The 22,703-nt window shown below is 31.6% G+C and overlaps 1 protein-coding gene across 1 annotated transcript in view; it reads right to left on the reverse strand.

The window, feature by feature from the left end:
• Nucleotides 1–210: 210 nt before the first annotated feature.
• The window catches only part of LOC145284747 (structural maintenance of chromosomes protein 5-like), a 94,539-nt gene continuing 72,046 nt past the window's right edge, over nucleotides 211–22,703 (reverse strand). The window contains exons 18-25 of the mRNA XM_080133700.1: nucleotides 22,514–22,637; nucleotides 21,645–21,767; nucleotides 20,877–21,002; nucleotides 15,916–16,011; nucleotides 15,133–15,360; nucleotides 8,318–8,497; nucleotides 6,232–6,327; nucleotides 211–928 (exon numbers count right to left, since the gene is read on the reverse strand). Of these exons, the coding sequence (XP_079989826.1) occupies nucleotides 800–928; nucleotides 6,232–6,327; nucleotides 8,318–8,497; nucleotides 15,133–15,360; nucleotides 15,916–16,011; nucleotides 20,877–21,002; nucleotides 21,645–21,767; nucleotides 22,514–22,637 (1,102 nt within the window). The 3' untranslated portion in view covers nucleotides 211–799. The remainder of the gene's footprint in view (nucleotides 929–6,231; nucleotides 6,328–8,317; nucleotides 8,498–15,132; nucleotides 15,361–15,915; nucleotides 16,012–20,876; nucleotides 21,003–21,644; nucleotides 21,768–22,513; nucleotides 22,638–22,703) is intronic.

The raw sequence follows: 22,703 nt of genomic DNA on the forward strand, positions 1-22,703 counted from the left end.
ATAAAACAACAAATTCTTCAGAAACACTTTTCATTTAATCTTAAGTTTAACATTGATGCTAATCAATGTCCAACTCACTGTTTATGCTTCAAATGTTGAAATAATTGTTTGAAAGATTGTTTCTTGTTTAGAATATCTATTTGTTGAGAAAATCTAGAAAATTAAAAGAAAACAAAGTTTTAAAACATTTTGTAAATAAAGAGAAAGTCAGAAAGAATAAAAATAGTTTTATTTTTTGTAACTGAAAATAGCTAACATTATTTAACAAATAATTTGAAAAATGAACAGGCTCAATAGAATGTACATTGCTTTATCTTGTGACTGTTAAGCTTTTCCAGCTCTTTAGAATTTGATGACATCTGTTTTCACAGGAGATCCTTCATTTATGACACACCTTGTATAGTAACATTCCCTTGAGTCCCAATGTCACAGGTGATTTTTTTTGCTGTTTTTTCATATTGTTGTTTCCAATCAAGTTTAGAAAGAAAAATTTAAAAACTCAGAACTGGTTGAGGTCAGAAGCAGATGTGTGATAAACATGAAGCACCCATTGGGCTCAGGATTTTGTTTTTGTGTGTGAAAATGATGATGATGATGATGATGATGATCTTGATGATGATGATGATGATGATGATGATAACCATAAAATGTTGTGTATCTTTTTTATAGCACTGGTGAAATAGTCAAAGTTGTCTTTTTCATTCAAATAAAATCATGTATCATCATCATTTTAAAAAATAGATAGTAAAAATAAAAAAAATTAAAACAGGCATTATTCACACAGTGCCAGGTTTAGGCACTAATCAACAAGTCGCCGTCTACGCCGAAGGAACTTTCGTAAATCCCATTCACTGTGGTGTAGCATGAGAGGTCCATTGTAGACGCATAATATAGACATGGCATCGTGATAGTCAAGGTCGGGTAACAACTGCAACGGGAAAGAAGCAAAGACATAATTGACCATGAAATATGGAGAAGATTTATCATAAGTGTAAAGATACTTTTAGTTGGCTGCTTTAGATTATGTTTGAATTAGAATTTGATTTTTTTAAATGTTAGTTGTCATGTAAGAATAGAAATTCGTAAAACTATAATGCTTATACACAATTAGTTACTCTTGAGATAAGGACATGTTCTCATATGAAAATAGTGCTGAGTTTTGAAGAAAATATTGCATAGAGAATACAGGTATTCTAGTGCTAGGGCTATATCAGATTGCCTTGCTGAGCAAACTCAGTCGGTCAGGTTGGGTTGACATTTGTTAAGAACTCGAGTCTCAAATTTCTTCATATCATAAAAATGAATTTCTCAATAGAGTAAAAATGACAACTGGTGACAAAAGTCTGACCAGTGTCGGTGGAAATTGTTGGCATACGGCTATCTGTTATAAATCAAAGTTTAGTTTTGCTAATACAGTCAAGAAGGGAGAAATCATAAATGGCATCTTTATTTTCCCCCAGGTCAAAGGCAGTGGAGAGGATTATGAACACCTGTTAGTGAAGGATCGCACAGAAAAAGTCCCGATAATCTATTTGTTTGGAAAGTGAGAGAAAAGAGAAAGAGAAAAAGATTTCAAAAGAGAGAGAGGAAAAGAGGTAAGGCAGAAGAGGAAATGATAACCTCCAAGTGACGGAGAGAGAATTAGCTGTGTTCATAAAAATAAGAGACCCATCAGAAGAGAGCGTCTTTCCCCCTTAACCCAGGTAGAGATGCAGTCTTTTTCCACTCGTTGCTGACGGAAAGTGTTTGCTCTTTTGCGGCTTGATGACTTGTGTTTCCTTCCCTGACCAACCAAAAATGCAAGTCCCCGCTCTGTGAACACAACGAAATCAGAAAGTTGATTATGAAATTCTCCAAGTGGAAGGATCTAATTGAAAGAATTTTATTTGAGTTATAACTTCTGCATCCAAAAGCAGAAGAACTTCAAATTTAACTAATTCTTTTAGTACTAACTATACATAGAATTGTTTTGTGCAAATCATTATTTTTGTTTTATTTCCCATGTTTGGTTAATTATTGATTGCCTGTTGATTTTGGAAAGTGGCTCAGTTGTTTCCAGAGCTATGTTGATACTCAACATTCAGGTTTCAGCTAATTGAAGTGGCATATCAACCAACGCCAATGCCTCCACAAAGGACAAACTCAACCATACCTTACAACAGCTGGCCAGCCAAGAAACACGTCCAGTAGAGTCACAGAGCAGCTACCGTGTTAGGAGGTATTGCACAGTGACTTAGAGTTGTTGTGCGTTTTGTGTGTTCTGAGCATCAGAGCAGTAATTTCTTGTGACCAGTGAGTATCTGGTTACATTTTGAATGGTCCAATACTAAACAAAGTTAAAAGTGTAGCCACTAAGATTTAGGGTTAGTGTATATTCTTGCTCGTGTGCACGCACAACCAGAGAGAGTGTTAGGATTGCATTTATGGCACCACTCCCAACGATCAGCCCTGATTTGACTTACTAAGATATCCATATTGATTTGCAATAAACTGTTTTCCTCTCTGACATATTTATGATGAAAATGATGAATATTTAGAAAATTGTTTAGAAAACTACCTTCATAAAAAATGACATCGCAATATGACAGTCGATAAAATTTCTTTAAATAAAGAAACAGGAAAAACTCATATATTTTACGACCATCAAATATGCGGTGACTTAGAAATGTCTTATCATTTGTGAATTCTTTCATCTCTAGCTGTGAGACCGTTGGAATATCGTATTGAAAAAAAGAGTGGTTACACTAAAGGTCAACAAGAGATCAAATTTACACATTTGGCGTGTAGTCAAAATGTCGCCTTCATTTAGCTCTCTGATTTTGAAATTCATTTGGAAAAAAATTCTTCGACGCTACAACTACATACACTTCACGCTTACAAAAGTAAAGACAAACATTTGAAAGAGGAAAAAACGCATCGTTCCGTCAAGCACGCACTGAAAATTTAATTATACAACAAGTAATCATATTTTTCTTAATTATATAAATTCAGATATTTGTATGCTCTTTTTTGTGCAACTTTCAAAAAATCATCGATACACACTTTTAAAAATAATATTCTAAATTTTAGAATGTTGTTACGAGGTGAATTCTTTGTTTTAATAGAAACAAAAGAAACCAATTTCTGTTCTATATCAAAGGGTTTTTTTCCGTAAATTACAAAGAAAAATTGACCGTTTAAATTTTAAAAAGATATTAAACCATGCCGATTTTCTAAGAAATCTAGTTCATTTCAGCCAAATGGTATTTTTTTTGAATATCGGAGATTTCGGGCTACAGAGATCTTGTACCAGGAGATTTCAGTCCACAATCGTGAATACCCGGAGATTTTGTAACACTTTTTTTTCAACACCCACGGTTTAGGCTAGATATTTTAATTTTTGTATGTAATTTTATGACATAATTTGGGTATCAGAAGAATAGTTTTTTTGATATTTTTATTAAGAATAAAGAAGAAAAAAAAAACTTTAATTGAATGATTTTTTGGCCAACACACTTTTTCAACACCTACGGTTTAGGTCTTTTTCAACATCCATGGGTGTTGAAAAAATGTGTTGGCCGAAAAATCATTCAATTAAAGTTATTTTTCTTCTTTATTCTCCTGGTACGAGATCTCCATGGCCTGAAATTTCTGCCTACCATTTTTTTTTTTATATACGTGTGGATTTTTAAAGAAAGAGGATTTTTGTAATTCTGGCTATCTGTAATGTACATTTTCAATCAAATATAAAAAAATATCGATGTATTGATTTTGTTTTCTTTCTTTCACTTTTTGTCTCTTTATGTATTTTTTCAAATTGACAAAACGTTTACTTATGATTTAAACTCTTCAGACTTATTGAAATTTAAAATTTATGATGTGCGAACTTCAGACTTATTGAAATTTAAAATTTATGATGTGCGAACTTCAGACTTATTGAAATTTAAAATTTATGATGTGCGAACTTCAGACTTATTGAAATTTAAAATTTATGATGTGCGAACTTCAGACTTATTGAAATTTAAAATTTATGATGTGCGAACTTCAGACTTATTGAAATTTAAAATTTATGATATGCGAACTTCAGACTTATTGAAATTTAAAATTTATGATGTGCGAACTTCAGACTTATTGAAATTTAAAATTTATGATGTGCGAACTTTAGACTTATTGAAATTTAAAATTTATGATGTGCGAACTTCAGACTTATTGAAATTTAAAATTTATGATGTGCGAACTTCAGACTTATTGAAATTTAAAATTTATGATGTGCGAATTTCAGACTTATTGAAATTTAAAATTTATGATGCGAACTTCAGACTTATTGAAATTTGAAAAAAGCTTTCTTGGGAGAAAATAAACCTGATGTGGTCAACAGAGTTGTCAAATCTCATTTTAGTCGATTTGATTCTCTCCCTTTCTTCATCAACTGTGGAATATGAAAGAGAGTTTTCGGCGATGAAACGCATCAAATCATCAGAACGATCTCTACTAAATTCCAAAACATTAGATGATTTGATGAGGATTCATATGAATTCCAAAGAAATTTCTTTGTTTAGTCCTGCACCAGCAATGGACCATTGGTTTGCCAAAAAGAATCGACATTTAAAAAAATTGCGCTTTGAAAATCAAAACGATATCACACAAAAGGAATTTGAGACTGATTGAGAGAATGAATCCAATTTCATCGATTCTTCATCGTCGTCGATTGAATAAATTTCATGATTTTACTCATTCATCCAAAGTTTTTGCTTCAGTTTTGTTTCTTCGTAAACAAACATTATTTATTCCAAGGACGATAGAAATGTATCAGTATATAAACAAATCTGGACATGAATTATAAAAATGTAAACACATAAAAATATCAAGACGGCTGATTATTAGTAACATGTTATACATGATATAATATTTCGACTTGCCTTGTAAAAAATAAAAATATAGAATAAATGTATAAAAAACCTTTATTGTTTTATCAACAAAGCTATTTCATTACTAGGTTAATCTTTATAAATTTCGCTGAAATGTTCAATGCTATATGATGCTAAATGCCCATTTTTATTATGATTTCGCTTCGAGTTTTGTTCAGATATTATTGTAAGTAACTATTTCTGATTCTTTTGAGCTGCTGGGATGATTGTGTGTTTCAGAATATTTTTCAATTAGAGACTTCATATTGAAATGTTTTAATGAAAAAATGAATCTCTAATATTTGTTTTACATTTTACAATATATTTATTTCAAGAGTGTGATTTTGACATTATGTTTTCTTTGTGTATAAAGTTAGATATATTTGTTTTCTAACGGTACCAATAAACACAGTCTTGAATTATTTATATTTCAATTGTCATTTTGATACTACGTATCAGCATCCGAAGAAATGATTCTTATTTCTATGGAACAATAATATGAATGATGCTATATAAAGAAACTGGTGTTGTATTTTAACGTTTTGTTGAATATTTACTGAAATGTTTGTAGTAATAAAATAGTTGATTCACAAGAGTTAAACAAATATTTTCTTGTTAGATTATAGACACAGTAATTTAATTGTTGTAAAATTATTTACTATTATTGACTGAAACAAAGATATAAAGTCGGACGAGTAAAAATATTTTGGGGCGAGTAAATTTTCCCTCACACTCGACCACCGGTCGAGTGATTTTTTTTTCAAATCTCAAAGGCTGGTCACAACATAACTGACTGGTCTTCTGCCTCAAGAGATAATAGATGCCCTTTGAAAGATTTACTTGAATGATAGGCTACACAGTCACCAACAACACTTCTAACCTAATATTGGTCAAGTTCAGAAACAAGGAGAAATCTAAAATGATCTGAAGCAATGCTGGATTAAGCAAAGAAGAACTGATGTCATTATATCTTCTCTTAGACTAGTTGCTCTACCAAGGCTTGAGACTATAGTGAGGGTTAAAAAAGCTGAATATTTACATTTACCATATTTTATATATGCACTCATTTATTTGGATAAAGTCGAGAAAATAAAAGCAAAATAGTCTGATGAAACAAACAAAAAAAAAAAAATGTAGATAATCGAGTTGTTATTCATGACAAGCATTTTCACAATATTTTGATTCTGCAAACTTATTGCCTCGTCTCAAAATGATGTTGCCTTAGTGAAACAATTCATGCTGACCTCTATTGCTATTGATCTTTATCAAATAATTTTTTTGAGTTAGTAAAGATTTAAAAAAAAAAAAGGGTCCTGTTTTTTTTTTATATAAAATATTAACTTACCTTAGGTGTTAATAGAAAATATTGGGATGTCCTTTTCTTACAAACAGCGTCTACAACAATCTTAAAAACTCTTCTCTCATTAATGGGGTCCATTCCCTACAACATATAATTCAACAATAATCAATCCAAATTACGCTTAGAGGTTCATAATCAGAGAATAGTTAAAATAGAAACAATTACAAATGGCAATTATCATATGATTTCAAAGTTTTACCTTTATGATCATATATCATCCATTTTGATAATTTTTAATTTTATAAATATTCTGACATGAAATGATATTTACAAACTACGAATAAATGCACCTAAAGAATGACAAAATGTAAAATGAGAACAAAGATGAAAAAACAATCCAAAATATCAAATGTAAACATTCATTGCACAGGTCGTGATCATTTATTTATCTTTGACCGAGTTTGGTGCTCGATTCTAGTACCACCCATAGTGTCAATCACATTGTTTCTGTTACTGCTGTGATGAATGGATCTTCTTCCAAACAAGAACACAATTCAAAATTGAAAACAAATTTTATTTTAGAATGACACTCGGCTCATCCATAGAACCATAAATTTGCAAAACGGACAAACATCTTCTCCTAACTAAACACAAATCATTCAGCAGTTTAAGACCCATCTGTCTCTCGGACCAACTAACCACCTTGCCTCGCTTGCTGGAATATATATATATCAATTTGACCATACTGTGAGACAATTCAAGGTTTATCACAGAAAATCCACTGCAGGCTTCACCATCTGGTATGAAAATTATTTTGTGACGTCTCAAATGATTCGCAATCACAGCATTAACCAAGACATCAGCATTTCAAAAATGCCAGTCCATTTCTTGTGTGGTCATTTCTCTTAGTTAAATATTTGTCTATGGCAGGCCTTCCAGCTGCAGTGTACAACTAAAGATGCAGCACCATGAATGGTTACACAAATACCTCATCTAAAAAATTTCATCAAATATAACGAGACACGTTAAACTAGTGAAATAAAGCAACTGATAAGCATTGCTCTCATAGTCAGATCCAAAAATTGTGTAGAACGAAAGCCAATAAATTCCAGCTTCAGAAAATTATCATGCAGCCTGTGGTTACCAGTGTTTGCAAAGGAAATTTCAACAGGATCAATAATTGCTTTGAGAAATAAGAGATTTACTAAATTAACAAGAATGTCACTAGAACTGAAGATAGTTACAATGTGCATAAAAGTCTTTTACACTTTTTTTTACTGGTTGATACAAAACGATGTGGGGGAGGGGGGGCTGAACAAATTTGATTATAATTTATCAATGGATCAAGTTTCTTTTAACATCAAATTTATCAATTGTGGATTCAAAGTTCTCATATACAGAGTAGAGAATGCGACAACTGTCTTTCCATACAGAGATTTTTTAACTACTGATTCTTCCAAGTCTACCTGTTATATCAAATTCTATTTCAAACCCTATTGTGTTGGGTTGATAAAAACGTCCAGCCTTTCTTTCTTTCATTCAATGGGATTGAACATCTCTCTCTTTGGTTCCAGATAAATTCATTTTGGGAACTAAAGAGCCTTCTCTTTTACTCTGACTCAATCTAAGCTTCATCTTTTACCATCATCTGTCATCACCCTCTGATACCTTCTTTGATTTGTGTTTTCTTTAAAAAAAAAAAAGAAAAAAAAAAAAAGAATATTAAATTATGTTTTTCTATTTCCTGAGTCTCTTTCCTTACTATTTTTTTTCTTTATTTCTTTATTTCATTTCTGTCATGAAGAAATATTGGTCATTTAATTCACCATTTTCTAAGCATCATTTGTTGTCTTGTTAACTTTGCACTGTAGATCACTTGACATTTTTTCAGAGGTCTCAACTTTTTTTGGTACTCCAAAATATACTTTTGAGCTTATTCTTATTTAGCTGAGGGACAGATGTCCTCTACCTCCATTTTGTATCAGCCTGGCAAGTATAATGTACCTATTTTAGTCAGCTAAACTTCCCAGTATTTTTTTTCACTAATCTGTCAGTTTCAGCACAAAATATGACGAAGTCTCATCAATTGAAATTAAAAAAAGGAAAGATACAGAAAAAAAGGATAACCCACCTGATTAATCTCATCAACACAACGAAAAGGTGCTGTAGCCAAATCTTGAATGGCCATTAAATAAAGAACAGTGGAGATGCTGCGTTCTCCTCCACTTTGAATATTCTGCGATAGCTCTTGCATCTGCTCACTATCACGAAATTTTACTTTAATACACACACCATATTTTTCAAAATCTTCCTGAAAAGAGAAATGATCAGCACTAGTAGTCAAAAGGGCAATTACCATGGCGACATTATTAATCCCAAATATCATCTTTATATTTTGTTCCAATAGTTTTGGTATAATTAAAAAGGCATGATTACAAAAAAATTGAAAGGTTCTATTTATAGACAGGAGTGATAAGAACTGACCAATCAGATGAACCTACGCTCTGCTACCAACCAATCAGAAACCGGAATCACTCCATAAAATATACTGTGTTAAGAATTCCTGGTATCTAACTTTTTGTCTTCACACAAGAAGGAACTTTGCTCCTTGTCTCAGGACTTCTACAAATTGGCTATCTACTAGAAACTCTATGCTTCGTCTTAGTCTGCAAGCTTTACAATTAAAACTTCTTTGGATTAATTTTGCCATTTTGTTTGGTACAACATTTCTAAAACTAAAATGGCTTACAACTCCAAATATTTACAGTCTTGTATCATAAATGAAATTTTTTTCACAATAAAACATACCAAAAGAGCAGATATGTGTAATATTTGGCTACAGTAAACTTTAAGAACATTGAAATCAATATTAAATTAAAAAATCACATTTTGGGGGTGGGGGTTGTTTTTTTTGGTCTATACCAGACTTTAGATGATAAAAAAAAAAAAATATCAAAATAAATTTTCAATAAAAATAGAAAATATTACATTTGCAAGATACTGTTTAAAAAATAAATCAAAGTGTTTTAATTTTTTAACCGGAAAGAGAAAAATGATTTATTAACCATTGAATGAAGTTGAAATATATATGAAATGCATGTAACATTTGTTTTCAAATTCAGACAGCTGGAAGTAAGTACTTCAGAAGTTATAAAAAACATGCATACTGTACTCGGCCATCAGTTATAAGCCAGATAGATGTGAGAAGGATCGAAGTATCTAGAGATCTTGTTCTGGGCCGTTTGTTTCCTCGCCACAGTTCAGCATCCTTGTTCAATCGAGTGAATATAAGTGATGAAAAGTGGATTCTGCATGAAACTTTCAAGCGTTTTCTCCCAAGGATGCTGCCCCTCACACTGCAAGACCACCTATGCACCCATGCAAGATGATGCTTTATGTCTGGTGGACAGGTAAAGTGGTTCATTATGAATTGCTATGAACAAGCCAAACCGTCACTGGAGGCCTATACTCACAGCAATTGACCGTGTGCAGCACGCATTGAGTCAGAAGGAGCCATCGCTGGTGAATTGCAAAAGTGTGCTTTTTCTCCATGACAATGCCAGGCCATATGTAGTACAATTGATCAAAGATACCATATAGCAACTGTGCCATTTAGCTTATTCATCTGACCTTGTGCCATCTTATTACCACCTCTTCCACTCCCAGGATAATCATCTTCAGAAGAAATCCTTCACCAATGAAGCAGACTCTCATGCAGTTCTTTGTGTTCAAAATTCTTAAGTTCTACATCAAGGAAATTGACCAGCTGTAATACACATTGACAGAAAATATTGGACGCCATTGACGATTACTTTGAAAACCAAATATAAGTTACATATACTGTGAAGTGTTTTCTTTTTTCTTTTAAAAAAAGGTAGAAGTATTTTGTGGTAATGACTTCTCTCAATGTTTTAACACTAGACCATTGGTTTTCTCTTTCAATATTTATGCTAAATACTCAAGATTTGTACTAATTCAGTGTTGTCACTATTTTTAACTCAGTTTGTGGAATTGAGTGTAATTGATGTTTTTGTGGCACTTGCAAGCATGTAGTACAAAAGAAATGTAGTGGAATTACTACTGGTATGTTGGGAAAGAATAATCATTTTGTATGCAAGACAATGTACGAGATGAATGAGAATTCAGATGTGGAGAAGAATACATATGGATGTTGAAGCTATTGAGACGTTTTGTTACTATAGTGTAATACACTTACAGCACAAGGAAGGGTAGGTGCTAGTCTAATTGCAAGAATTAGGAGCAGATAGAGTAAGTTCAGAGAACGTTTACTTTTACTAACCAGGAGAAAGTTACCATTGTTGACCAAAAGATGAGTCTATCAGGCATGTATATGCGGTGTGATAGCGGGTCCGGAACTGGGAGCAAGCCTTTTCCACAAACGCTGGCAAGAACTTGGAAATTATTCAGTGAATGGTGGTGATCAGGCTGACTTTGGAGTTGATGTTCTTGATGTATGACTAAACAAAGTAGTCCAGCGGGTTCAGGTCAGAGAATGAGGGGGGGGGGATGAGAAAAGAATATAAAGTTATAGCACTCCTTCTGAAGCCAGGCCTGGGTCTCTTTGGATTTGTGGGCCGGGGCCAAGTCCTGCTCCCACATCCAGGATCTACCAATGGCCACTTGATTGCACCAGGGGATAATAACACTCTCCAGCACATCCAGGTAAAAACATCCTTTGATATTGACTTTCAAGCCAACTTCAAAGATATGAGATGGCTTGATATGGTCTTCACTTGAAACCATGCCAAAGACCAGAACCATTACCCTGGGAACGTCTCTGTTATTTGTGATAATTCAGCGATGCATTTTGGGGATGCTGGCAATGGTCCTGTTGTCATAACTTGGATTGTTAAAGAGCATGATTTGTACCGCGGCGCGGCGCATCTTTAATCTCGCTCATTAAACATTGAGTCACTTTTAGACATGATAGAAGGCTCCTATCGCTCTTGGGACTTATACACAACTAGCCAAGTATTAGATGTTTTGCAACAAAAAAAAAGAAAACCGGTTTTCATCTAATGGAAATGGAATTATGTCATCTTTTCTAGGACGACAATTTTATCGTTCCACCCTGCACTTCACAACAATTTATTTAAAAAATTAATATGGTCGAGACAACTGGTAATCTAAAATATTTTGAAATAATCGTAAACCAAGTTTTCAATCATTAAAATAACATAAATAATGTACATGGGCATAACTTGTGTTTAAATTGAAGAATAATAATAGGAGATGCCTATCTTACAAGTGAAATTTTATTTATCTGCATAAGTTTAAAACTATGCAAATAAATAAAAAAAAAATCCAAACTAAAATGATTTTCCTGAGCAATACTGGATAGGTACAGTTTTGCATAAAGATCATTTGATAGCATACAAAAAACAGATTTGTACTGCATTTCAAGGTCATACAATTATGCATACATTTTTTTAAAGATATTCTCAAATAATAGAAAGAAAAATATATACTTTTAATGATGTTATCTTGCTTGCTTGTGGCACTGTAGACTCCATTTGTAAAGAAATGTTTTTGATAGTGAGAGGAATGATGAATTACATAAATAATGGATGAATAATAAGTTGTGAGAAATGAAATCATAATAAAAAGTTAAAAAGAATGGAAAGGGAATGAGAAAGACTAGAAGAAAGAGAGAGGGGGAACAGGAGATAGAGAGAAAGAGATGGGAGGGGTCGAGAGAGAAAGAGAGAGATAGAGAGAAAGAAAGAGATAGAAAGGCACAAGAGAGAGAGAAAAAGAGAAATAGATGGATGGGGGACGAGTGAGATAGAGAGAAAGATGAAGTGAGATAAGAGACAGAGAGAAAGAGAGGCAGGGTTACGAAAGATAAAAAGAGGCAGTGGGAACGAGAGTATTTTTTCATACCCTATTTTGATGTTACTTGGGATTTGATGAGTATTAAAAGTTAGGATGTAGGAGTTTGTATCGATAATTTCACCATATTTTTTAATTTAGATTCTTTTTACATCGATAAAATTTTGATTTCTCAGGTTAATTTTGATTTCTTCCAAGGAGCACAGGGATAATTCTGAACTCCTAATAACCTGATAACTCCTTTACTGGTATTCATCATTTTGTGGGAGAAGATTTTTACTTTTTTGTTGTTAAAAAGTCTCCATAATGTTTTTAGCTTTATACTTCCACTAATAGTTTGTCGTTATTTAGTTTTTTTGACTATTTTAGGTTTAATACTGGAAAATTTTTTTCTCTATTTTGAAAAGAGACACTTTTGTTATCGGTTCTCCTTTGGTTGCTTCTATAATTACAAAATAAGGAAGATTTTGAACTAGGTTTTGGTTTTGGGATTCTGTTTCTGAATCTGAACTCGATTTATCTGAAACTTCACAATAGTTTCTTTTTTTAGCCTTTTTATTTGCCATTTACATATTTCGGATTTTTCATTTCTCCTGCTCCCTGTGTGGGAAGTGTTGAGGTGGGTGGGGTGGGGACACAGATTCGTCCCAACGCAACAAGGATACAGGAGAAGTATACTCTTCCTGCTGATGAATTCAAGCACCTGTGTTTCCTTTGTCTTTTCCAATGGCTTCATTTCTAGAAAAGATGTTAGTTTTCTAGCCGTGTTTCATTCATTCTTCAGCAAGTTGATTGACTCTTCAGCCACCGCTTACTAAATCAGTTTATTGTCTAATGTGGGGAGAGCGTATTTTCTTGTGTTTGTCTGATTTAGTGCTAGTCATGACCAACTGATTGATTGGATTGGGCCTATCCAACCGCCCGTCTTAGCCCAAGTAAGGGCCAAAGTGGCGTGTTGCATCTCATGTCCTAATAAGATCTTGAACATGATTTGCTCAACCACCAGGATCCCATCCTCAGACATTACGGGTTGCCATCCACGGTCAACAGGTAGCCCCATTGAAGGACTTTTACTCTCTGCAGGGAGGAAGTTGGTGTATTCTAATGCCCCACTAACAGGACGAGAGAAGAGATAGAGGGAAAGAGAAAATTTGTTGGGGTGAGAAAGAGAGAGAATGGAAAGTTGTGTGGGAAAAAGAGAGTGAGAGAGAGGAAAATTGTCTGGGGAAGAGAGAGGGAGAGAGGGGGGATTCGTCAGGAAAAGAAAAAGAGAACAGCCGTCAGAAAAAAGAGAGAAGAAAGTCATCAAGAGAAGGTAGAGAGATGGGCAGAAATCCAGGGGAAGAAAAGAGGAAAGGGAGAGAAGAATAGAGGGAAAGGATAAGAAAAAAGTGGGAGGAGTAGAGAGATAGAAGGAGGTAAGAGGAAAAAGGGGGTAGTAAAGAAATATAGAGAGGAAAGGAGAGAGTTCAATATGACAAAAAGGTTTCATAAATATTTGAAAATTCTAAATGCTTTCAGAAATATTTATATCTTTGAAATATTTAGAAAAGGAGAATAAAAAAGGGACAGAAGGAGAGAGGGGAGAAAGAAAGTAAAGACGGAAGGAGGAAATTGAAAGAGAGAAGTGAAGAAGGAAAGTGAAAGAGGGAAGTAAAAGAAAGAGGGGAGTAAGAAAGTGAAATGGAGAGACGAAAGTAAAGGAGAGAGGTAGATGTATTGCTAATGCTTGAGCAGGACCCCAGTGCCTCACTGGTGTAGCTCATCTCGGGAGATTCAATCCCTAGGCTATATGAGGTTGGATTAGGTTACATCGGATACATCCACTAGTAAATATAAAGCAGGTGTATATGTGTGTTTGGCTGAGTAAGAGATTGTATGCACTGACCAGGCGAGAATGAGAAATAATTGTTTTAGTTAAAATTAATTTCCAAGCAAAAGAGGAAATATCAATTCGCTTTAACAATTTGATTACTGATAAAAAAAACTTAACTCAAGAGAGCTGACTCGCTAACCCTGACTAATTGTTAAGATATAAAATCATATTTGTCCTTGGAAAAGCTAGAGTCATATTAGTCGGTCTAGCATAAACAATCAACCAATCATTTTTCATCAAAAATCGTGGTGGCATGAGTCAGTTGGTTGATGAAGGGGAGATGGCACCCCTAATCAGTCATACCCTACATATAAATGATGCTCTTTAACTGTTTTTCATCAGGGGAGAGGAGGAAAGTGAAAGAGAGAGGAGAGAGAAGGAAAGTGAAAGAGAGTGGGGGGGAGAGGAGGAAAGTGAAAGAAAGGGGAGGAGGAACGCTAAAGAGAGAGGGGAGGAGAAAAACTAGAGAGAGGGGAGGAGGAAAACAAAAGAGAGGTAGGAGGACGGCAAAAGAGAGAGGTAGGAGAGAGAAATGGTTTGTTATGATATTAGAAAGATTTTCATAAATATTCGAAAATTGCAAAAGGTTTTCATAAATATATATAAAAAAAAGTGATTCAACAGATTATTGGTGATTTTTTTTTTTTAATAAATTTGAAAATGTAAAATTTCTAACAGTACAAGTAAGCATGCTAAGATTTCAACCATTAACATATGCCATGAAAATATTCACAATAAAATAAGATGAGAAAAACCTTTTGAAATGAATTCTTTTATCATATTTATTCCTAAAAATTTGTATAAGAGCTATATTATCAGAAAATTTATAGTTTTTAATTACTGTAATTTAATTAATCCAGCCAATGAATATCAATTTCTTATATTCATATAAGGTTATGGTAAAATTTGAGACAAATAGACATTGTTCTAATTCGAGTATTAAAATGTTTAAAATATAACCCAAGAAGAATAATCCAGTGAAATTATGTAAAAATAAAATAAGAAAAATATTTATTTATAAATCTATCCTTCGTTTTCAAATTATTATTGCAATTTCTATATATACAAAGTATTCTGAAACTACTACACTAATTCAGAAATAGATTCTATACATAACATCGGCTAGTTATATCCAGGGACAGGTATCCTGCTAGTTACTAGATAATAGTGATGTTAATTTAAATGAAAAACATTAGAAAAGAAAATGTAATACTAACTGCATTGTCCGGTAATTTGAGATCTACTTCTCCAGAACAATCCATGCTGTAAAAATATTCACTGAAACTTTCACTGATTTTGCCTATAAGTTTAGTTAAAGGTTCCAACCATTCTTTTTTAGCAATTTCAATTTGTTGCTGGTGGTTTTCTACATCCACTTTCTTAGACTTCATTTCTTCTTCCAGGTTCTGTATTGTCTTCTGCCTCATATAATATTCCTGTACAACCTACAATGATAAATGATAGGTTTCTTAAACTCCACTGAAAGCCAAAGCAAAAATGTATTTGTTTGCAAGTGACAAACAATAGTTAAAAATTATCTTCATACAAATAAAAAAATTGATAGCAACAACTAGCAAGCATATAATCGGGGATGTAAGTGGCCAATGGCAAAAGAAAAAAAATTGAAACCAAGATGAATTTCCCAACCTAGGAGGTCATAGCCTCACATTAATCACCCACTCACCCACCAGTATGATAAAAAACATTAAAATCTTTCAATAAACTTACCAAGTCTGAATGCCCCCCCCCCCCAACCAAACTTAACTATAGCATTATTGCTTTGTTTTAAAAGAAGTCTCAGATCCGTAACTGATTTGAGATCTTAATACGCTTTTTTGTTGCATAAGAAAAAAAAATCATGTTTTGCTTAATGAAAACAATTTCAAAGTAAAAATAATTTCTAAAGAATCAAAATGATTTATTATAAAGGGAAATAAAGTTAATAATAAGCACAAGGAAAATAAAATACCAGCAAGTTTCTGCTATTGACAAATTCTTACCTTTTCTTCCGTATGGAAACGGCAATCTGCTCGGGCTTGTAGTGCATGAGTAGCATCATCAATTTCCTGAATTGTTGTGGGATATTTTTCAAACTCCTGGGAACAGTTAACAAAAAGTTATACTGATGAGGTGAATACAGACTAATTAGTTTTAGCCATTTTCTGTTTTATTCTTACTTCATAAAAGGCAAAATAGTTTTCTAATCGAGATCAACTTTGTATATCTATTTTGAAAGAAGACATTTTATTAATTAACTATTATTTGTCATTATTGAACAAATTTTAATATTTTGTCTTCACTTTTTATTTTTTTTACTTACACATTTAATTCATACTTAAATGAGTACAGATTGATAAACAAGATGCTAGAAATAAAGTATATTTCATTGGATCAACATTTGATAAAAATAATGTACTAAACATGATATAGACAATGGCAGTGGTGCAGGGAATACTGGCTTGGGTTTGGCATGTCAAATAAGAGTAGTTTAAACTCTTGGGAAAGGTATGAATTCATTTATTCTTTACACAAGTATAGATGAGATAAATTAGACTTTCATGCTATGTTAGAGCAACTGACCTAGGAGACGGACAACTCTAAGATAACACCTGCAATCATTATACAGACATTACAATGAATATGTACGTTCACCGCAGAGGTTATGATCGTCTCCCTCGTTGTGTCAGTTCAAGATTGTTGTTTGATTCAGTCAGTGTTGCAACAAAGGAATTCTTCTTCCAAACAAAAAACACAATTCCAGTTAAAAAATAAGTATTAACAAAGGTTCATTTTTCTTTGGAGATTAAAATGGTACTCACTTTTCTAAGTTAAACAGCAGACATGCAAAATGAGACTTTTTCCCTGACCAAACTGAAATATGTCTTATTAACTGACAATCTTAACTAACAACCTCATGATATGCATATTAGCCTAACTGAGCACAAGTTCTTAAAAAAAAAAAAAAGAAAAAAAAAAAAAGAAAAAAAAAAAAACAACTGCCTCCTTTAGTATCCAACTCCAACTGCCTGGCACACTCCTGAAAAGCGTGGTCTGACCTCTCCCCATCACATAAAAATTTTTCATCCCTGACTGTTTCTGGTCTTTGTCAGTGATCACTACTCAATCTGAAAACTGTATCCGTCGCAAATTAATAGTTCCAGAGATATTAATATTTTTGCAATGGATTATTTTCTTTTTAAAATCAGCTATAATGGCGTAAGTCGGTTGATTACGCATGTGCACAGACCGAAGCGAAATCACATTTATTTTAAAAAATCAGCATTTTATTAGTTTCCGTAAGTAAAAAGTAAACATCACAACACCCACCCCCGCCCCGGCAATATAAACACAGAATTTTTGTGAAATGTTAATCATTACTCTGTTCGATAAATTTCGGCACATTACTTATGGAAAAACGGTTATGTTTTTGTAAACCGCTCATGAAAACTGAATTTTTTAGATCAATTAAAAAGCATTAAAAACTACGCAACACAAAAATTAACCAATTTTTTTTTAATATGCCCGCTAAAAATTTCTCCGCAATGTGACAAGTCATTTTACGCTCGTGAACACAAGAACTGAAATTACGTGAGCAAATACGATGCGTTGTGATATTTACTTTTTACTTACGGAAACTAATAAAATGCTGATTTTTTAAAAATACATGATTTCTCTTTGGTTTGTGTGCATGCGTAATCAACCAACTTACGCCATTATATCTGATTTTATAAAGAAAATAATCCATTGGAAAAATATTAATATCTCCGAAACTATTAATTTGCGACGGATACGGTTTTCAGATTCTTTTTCAGCACACCGAAATCTACAAAAACAATATATCTACTAGTTCGAGTTCACACTTTTTCTAAAATAATACCGATAGATAATGGAGATAATGACTAAACAGTATCCATTCAAAAGGAGTTTATCTGGAGCTGATCTAGGAACATTACTTTTCTCAAATAGGTTCCTTAACATGATTCCTCATTTAATGAGATATTTTATTTCAAACAAAGAAAACATCTCTTGTGTAGCTAGACTTCAACCAGGTATTTTCAATCCTTTGTGCCCCCACTTCTTCTTTGTAACCAAGCATCAAGCAACATCTACCATTCGAATGCATCACTAAAACATGCAACCCAATGCATTGCCTGTATAATCCATTATAATCAAATTTATGAAGATTACCTAATCAGATGTTTATATGTTGTGTTCAACAAGAGAGTCCATCCTATATATTAATATGATCTTACTCAGTGCTACAATGACAACTACATAGTTTGTCATCAGTCAAGATTTACTTAAGGATATAATCTTGTCCATTTTGATGTATTACTGCAAAATATTCACAATTTAATGACATGCATTTCATTATTATTTCAACTTGAACATAAACAAAATATAAGGTTAAGTTAACTATGGCATGTTGTAAACTATATTTGAAAACTAGCCATGATATTTGTAAAATATTGGATTAATTCCTACTTTAGTTACAAAAATATTAAGAACAATGTAACTATAATACTGTCATCCATTATGAGCACCTAAACATGAAAAGTGATTATCGTGAAATACAGAAAATAATTCACAGTAATTATTTAGCCAATTCGAATTATCAATAGAAAAAATGGGTATCACATAACACAGAATATGTAGTATTACTACATATTCTATGTTATGTGATACCCATGTTGAATCCTTTAAAAAAAAAAAAAAAAAAATTTCCAAGAGTACAAACAATGTGATAGCTTATCTTAATAAACTCACTAGAACAATTTACCAGAGTATATAAAGAAAGTAACTTAAATAGTTGTAACAATAACAATGATAATAATAATGACTGATTTTGTGATTGTAGTATAAAATAGATGCCTCTGCCAACTTGCTATCACTTTGCAAACTTGACTACTTGAAACATTTTGAGTTGCAAGTAATTTTAGTCTTAGAAGAGAACAGAAATGTTGTTCCAAACAAAATGGCAGTACCAATCTAGAGAAGTTTGAATTGTAAAAGCTTACAAAGATGAAGAATGAAGTTTCTAGTAGATAGCTGAAAAGTTAAAAAACGACCCTGGTGTCTAACTGTCCCATGGGAAGGCATTGTAAATAGGAGCATAGTTCCCGTGTGAAGACGAAAAGTTATGTGCAATAATTCTTAAGATATTTGGTATATTTTATGGAGTGGTTCTGGTTTCTGATTTGTCAGTTCCCTTCCAATGTTTTGTAACCATGACTTCAGAAGGATATCAAAAACATTGCAACAGACCCCTCCCCCTTTTGGTATAATAGGAAAGTCGGTACTAGTGCACTTATTGATCGGTGCTGAAATAATAACATTATTTAAAAAGCCATTCTTAACATGGAGAGGGGAGGGTGTTTTGTACCTATTCTATACTTTAACCTTACAATTGAATAAAAAACATATCATAAAACTTTAATTAAAATTGGAAATACGATTTAAAAAATAGCGCGGATCAGTAAGTGCACTAGCACCAGAAAGTCCTTTCAGTATTAATTTTCTTAAAAAATGAAAAAATGTGTAAAATCAATTTTATCTAGAAATGTGTGCATGTAAAAAAGAAAGCCATTTTAATATTGTTCATAACACGTATATATATATATATATATATATATATATATATATATATATATATATGTGTGTGTATGTATGTGTGTATGTATCTTTGAAAGTTTTTTTTTTCTTTATACATTTGTATATTTTAAGATTTTATGTATAATTTTTATTTATTTTGAAATTTATTTTGAGTTTTGACAATATGGGAGAGAAAGGACCATACAAATTTTTTTATTATCAAATTCAATCTTTGTTTATTAAATTGCTAGGTGAAACTACAGAATTTGTGCTCAAAAATTAAGGATTTAAGTTGAGACTTGTTAAGAATCAGAGCGTATGACATTTTTGTTCTACAAATAATTATTATAATATTATCCAAAAGACCAGTTGTCGAAGTGTTATTCTTTCTTCTTTTGATTTAAATGACTATTCCTCCTCAGTGATACAGACCTTGGCGACAGTGCCAGATGAGATACCCTTTCGACCTTTTGACAATATGGGGGAATTTGATAATATTAATAAATAAATTACTAGCTGTTTTGTTTTTTTACAGTAAGATTTAACTTGCACATGTTTTTGTTTTATTGATAAAAATAAATTACTATCCCCCTGAGAAACACCAGGTAACCATGCTAGTTTAAATAAAATTTCATAACTTTGTTGTAAACACGAAAGATTAACATTAAGGTAATTCAAAACAGATTTCATTTAAATGTGATCATAAAATAAAGAAAAAGAAATCAATTTGTCTTTTCACTTTCAATTTAGAAAAACCAAGTTGGTTCATTTGATCAAAAATGCTAAATAATTTCTCCAAAAAACAAGATTATTAAACAGAATTATTTGTTATATTAAAATAAAAACAATCATTGAATTAAAAAGACAATAAAAATAATATTTAATTAATAAAATGTACTTTTTAAAAAATTAATATGCAAATTTGTTAACCCTGAGACTGATACTGCATATACATAAACAGTAAATAAAAATGATGATGAATAAGTTGAATTAATTTGAAAGAAGGTGTTTTAATTTTACTATGAGAAGTTTTTTTTTGCATTTTTTCATGTAGATAATGGTTACGTGGAATTTGTAAAAGAATCTTGACTCATACAGGCTTTTTAAGCAGCAAAATAAAAAAAAAATCTTTTTTTAAAATAGATATTGATATAAGATTATGTATTTTCAAAAATGTCTTCGAATAGTGTTTTTACTGACATATCCATAGAAGTATGACTTAAAAAAAAAACAAACATAAAAAATGAAAATGCACAAATAATTATTACAACTATTAAAAATATTAGTATGAAAAAAGATAACACAAGACAGAATTTAAATAAGAAATACCAAAAGCAAAAACGATTATAAAAGAAATAAGAATACTTACTTTTCTGTAATATTCTGATAATTCTTCATTTTTCGGCGTTTTTGTAGCTTTTTGAGCAACATCTAAAAGTTTTTTTGCTAAATCTTTTACGTTTTTTATATTTTCTTTACATTCTTCAACTTTATGCTGTGTAATAAAAAAAGAAAAAGAAACATGTAGAGAATAAATTTTACACTGAGATAAATTGTATCGATTCAAAAGATCTTATTAATCCTTAACTGACGGTAACAATGATTATATAACAGGGAAATGACTGTGATTTGATGTTTTATTGTATGTTTATGTTATGGTAAACATAATGTGAAAATACAGTTAAGAAGTATGAGAGAAAATTATAAAACAATTAACAAAATATTTAGTTCAAACATTAAACAAGATATGACAAGAATTTATTAAAAAAAAAAAATAGAATTCCCAACCTTATTTTTTCTCCTCATCTACTGTCCCAGACAGTGTGAGTGGCTGACACCTTCAGAATTTGTGTTCTTAAAGTTCTAGCAGAGCGAAATGCTAAGTAGCAAATATCCACAGAAATGTGAAGAATTTATTAATTAAATTATTGAAAAGATTCTGATAATAAACTAAAAAAATGAAATGACAAATGTCATGGATAAAAGCATTTTACAAAATAATTCTATTCCTAAACATAAATTATTTATAATCTTATTTTTTCAAATTATCTTAGATTTTAATTACTGATAAAAAAATAATACAAAATTCATTCATAGAACTACATTAGTTGATAAATTTAAATGTTGCAAAACTCACCTCCATTTTCTGTAAAGCATGCATTGTTTCTCGATAGGTTTCCTCTATTGTGGCTTTACTGTGTGTGGCCATTGTGTAATTAAGGCTTAATTCAACTTTTTTCTTACTCAGGTCAAGATATTTCTATAAAAAAAAAAAAAAAAAAAAAAAAACAGAAAAAAGTTTTTGTATTAAAGTGAAAAAATGAAGATATGAGAATACCAATTTTAAGTCATTGAGCTTTATAACAAAAACAAAAAAGTTAAGTCTAATCATATTCAAATATGTTAAAGGAATATTACAGTCATCATTAGCATCAGTCTTTTAATCAAAATGCCAGTTTACATTATTCTCACCTTATGTGAGAATAATGTAATCTTAAAATCTCTACAAAATTCAAAAACCAAAGGATCAACATGGATGACATCACCTTCAAACTTTGGTCTTAATGGAAAACTTTAGCGACTGTTACTTTTTTAATCCTTGTCTTTTTGCGTTCAAACTTTTTTTTTTTTAAACATTTCTTTATTCTATTTGCTTAAAAGTTAAAATCTGACTAGGTTTAATCAATAAGGTTAAAAAATGCGCCAGCATATTTTAACTTACAAACTATATTTTCTTAAGTGAGGTCTTATCTTAAAAATGGAGGCATTCAGGGTATTTTGTATTTTTATTTATTTTTAAATTAAATTATAGCTTGTATTTTGGTCATTAAATCTTCTAAATAACAAATGACAGTTTATGTTTTATATTATTTGCATTCCTTTTTACATACTATTCATGTTACTTTTCATGAAAGTAGAGTAACGATGAAAAATTTAAAAAAACAACAAATGATAGAAGTCATAAAATGCTAAAAAAACAAAAACAAACATACAAACAATACTTACACTTGTATTTAGGACGAGTTCATTCAAAGTAGCAATTTTTCTTTTACTTATCTCATTCACTATAAGTTTTGTTTTTTTTTCTTCTTCCACCAAATCAATAGCTTCTGACTCTGCATGTAAAATTCTTAAAATAAAAATATAATAATAATAATATTTATATAAATTAGAAATATTAGCAAAAATATGCTGC

Source organism: Euprymna scolopes, chromosome 9, assembly GCF_053919585.1.
Source record: "Euprymna scolopes isolate OS-2025 chromosome 9, ASM5391958v1, whole genome shotgun sequence".
Lineage (NCBI taxonomy): Eukaryota > Metazoa > Mollusca > Cephalopoda > Sepiida > Sepiolidae > Euprymna > Euprymna scolopes.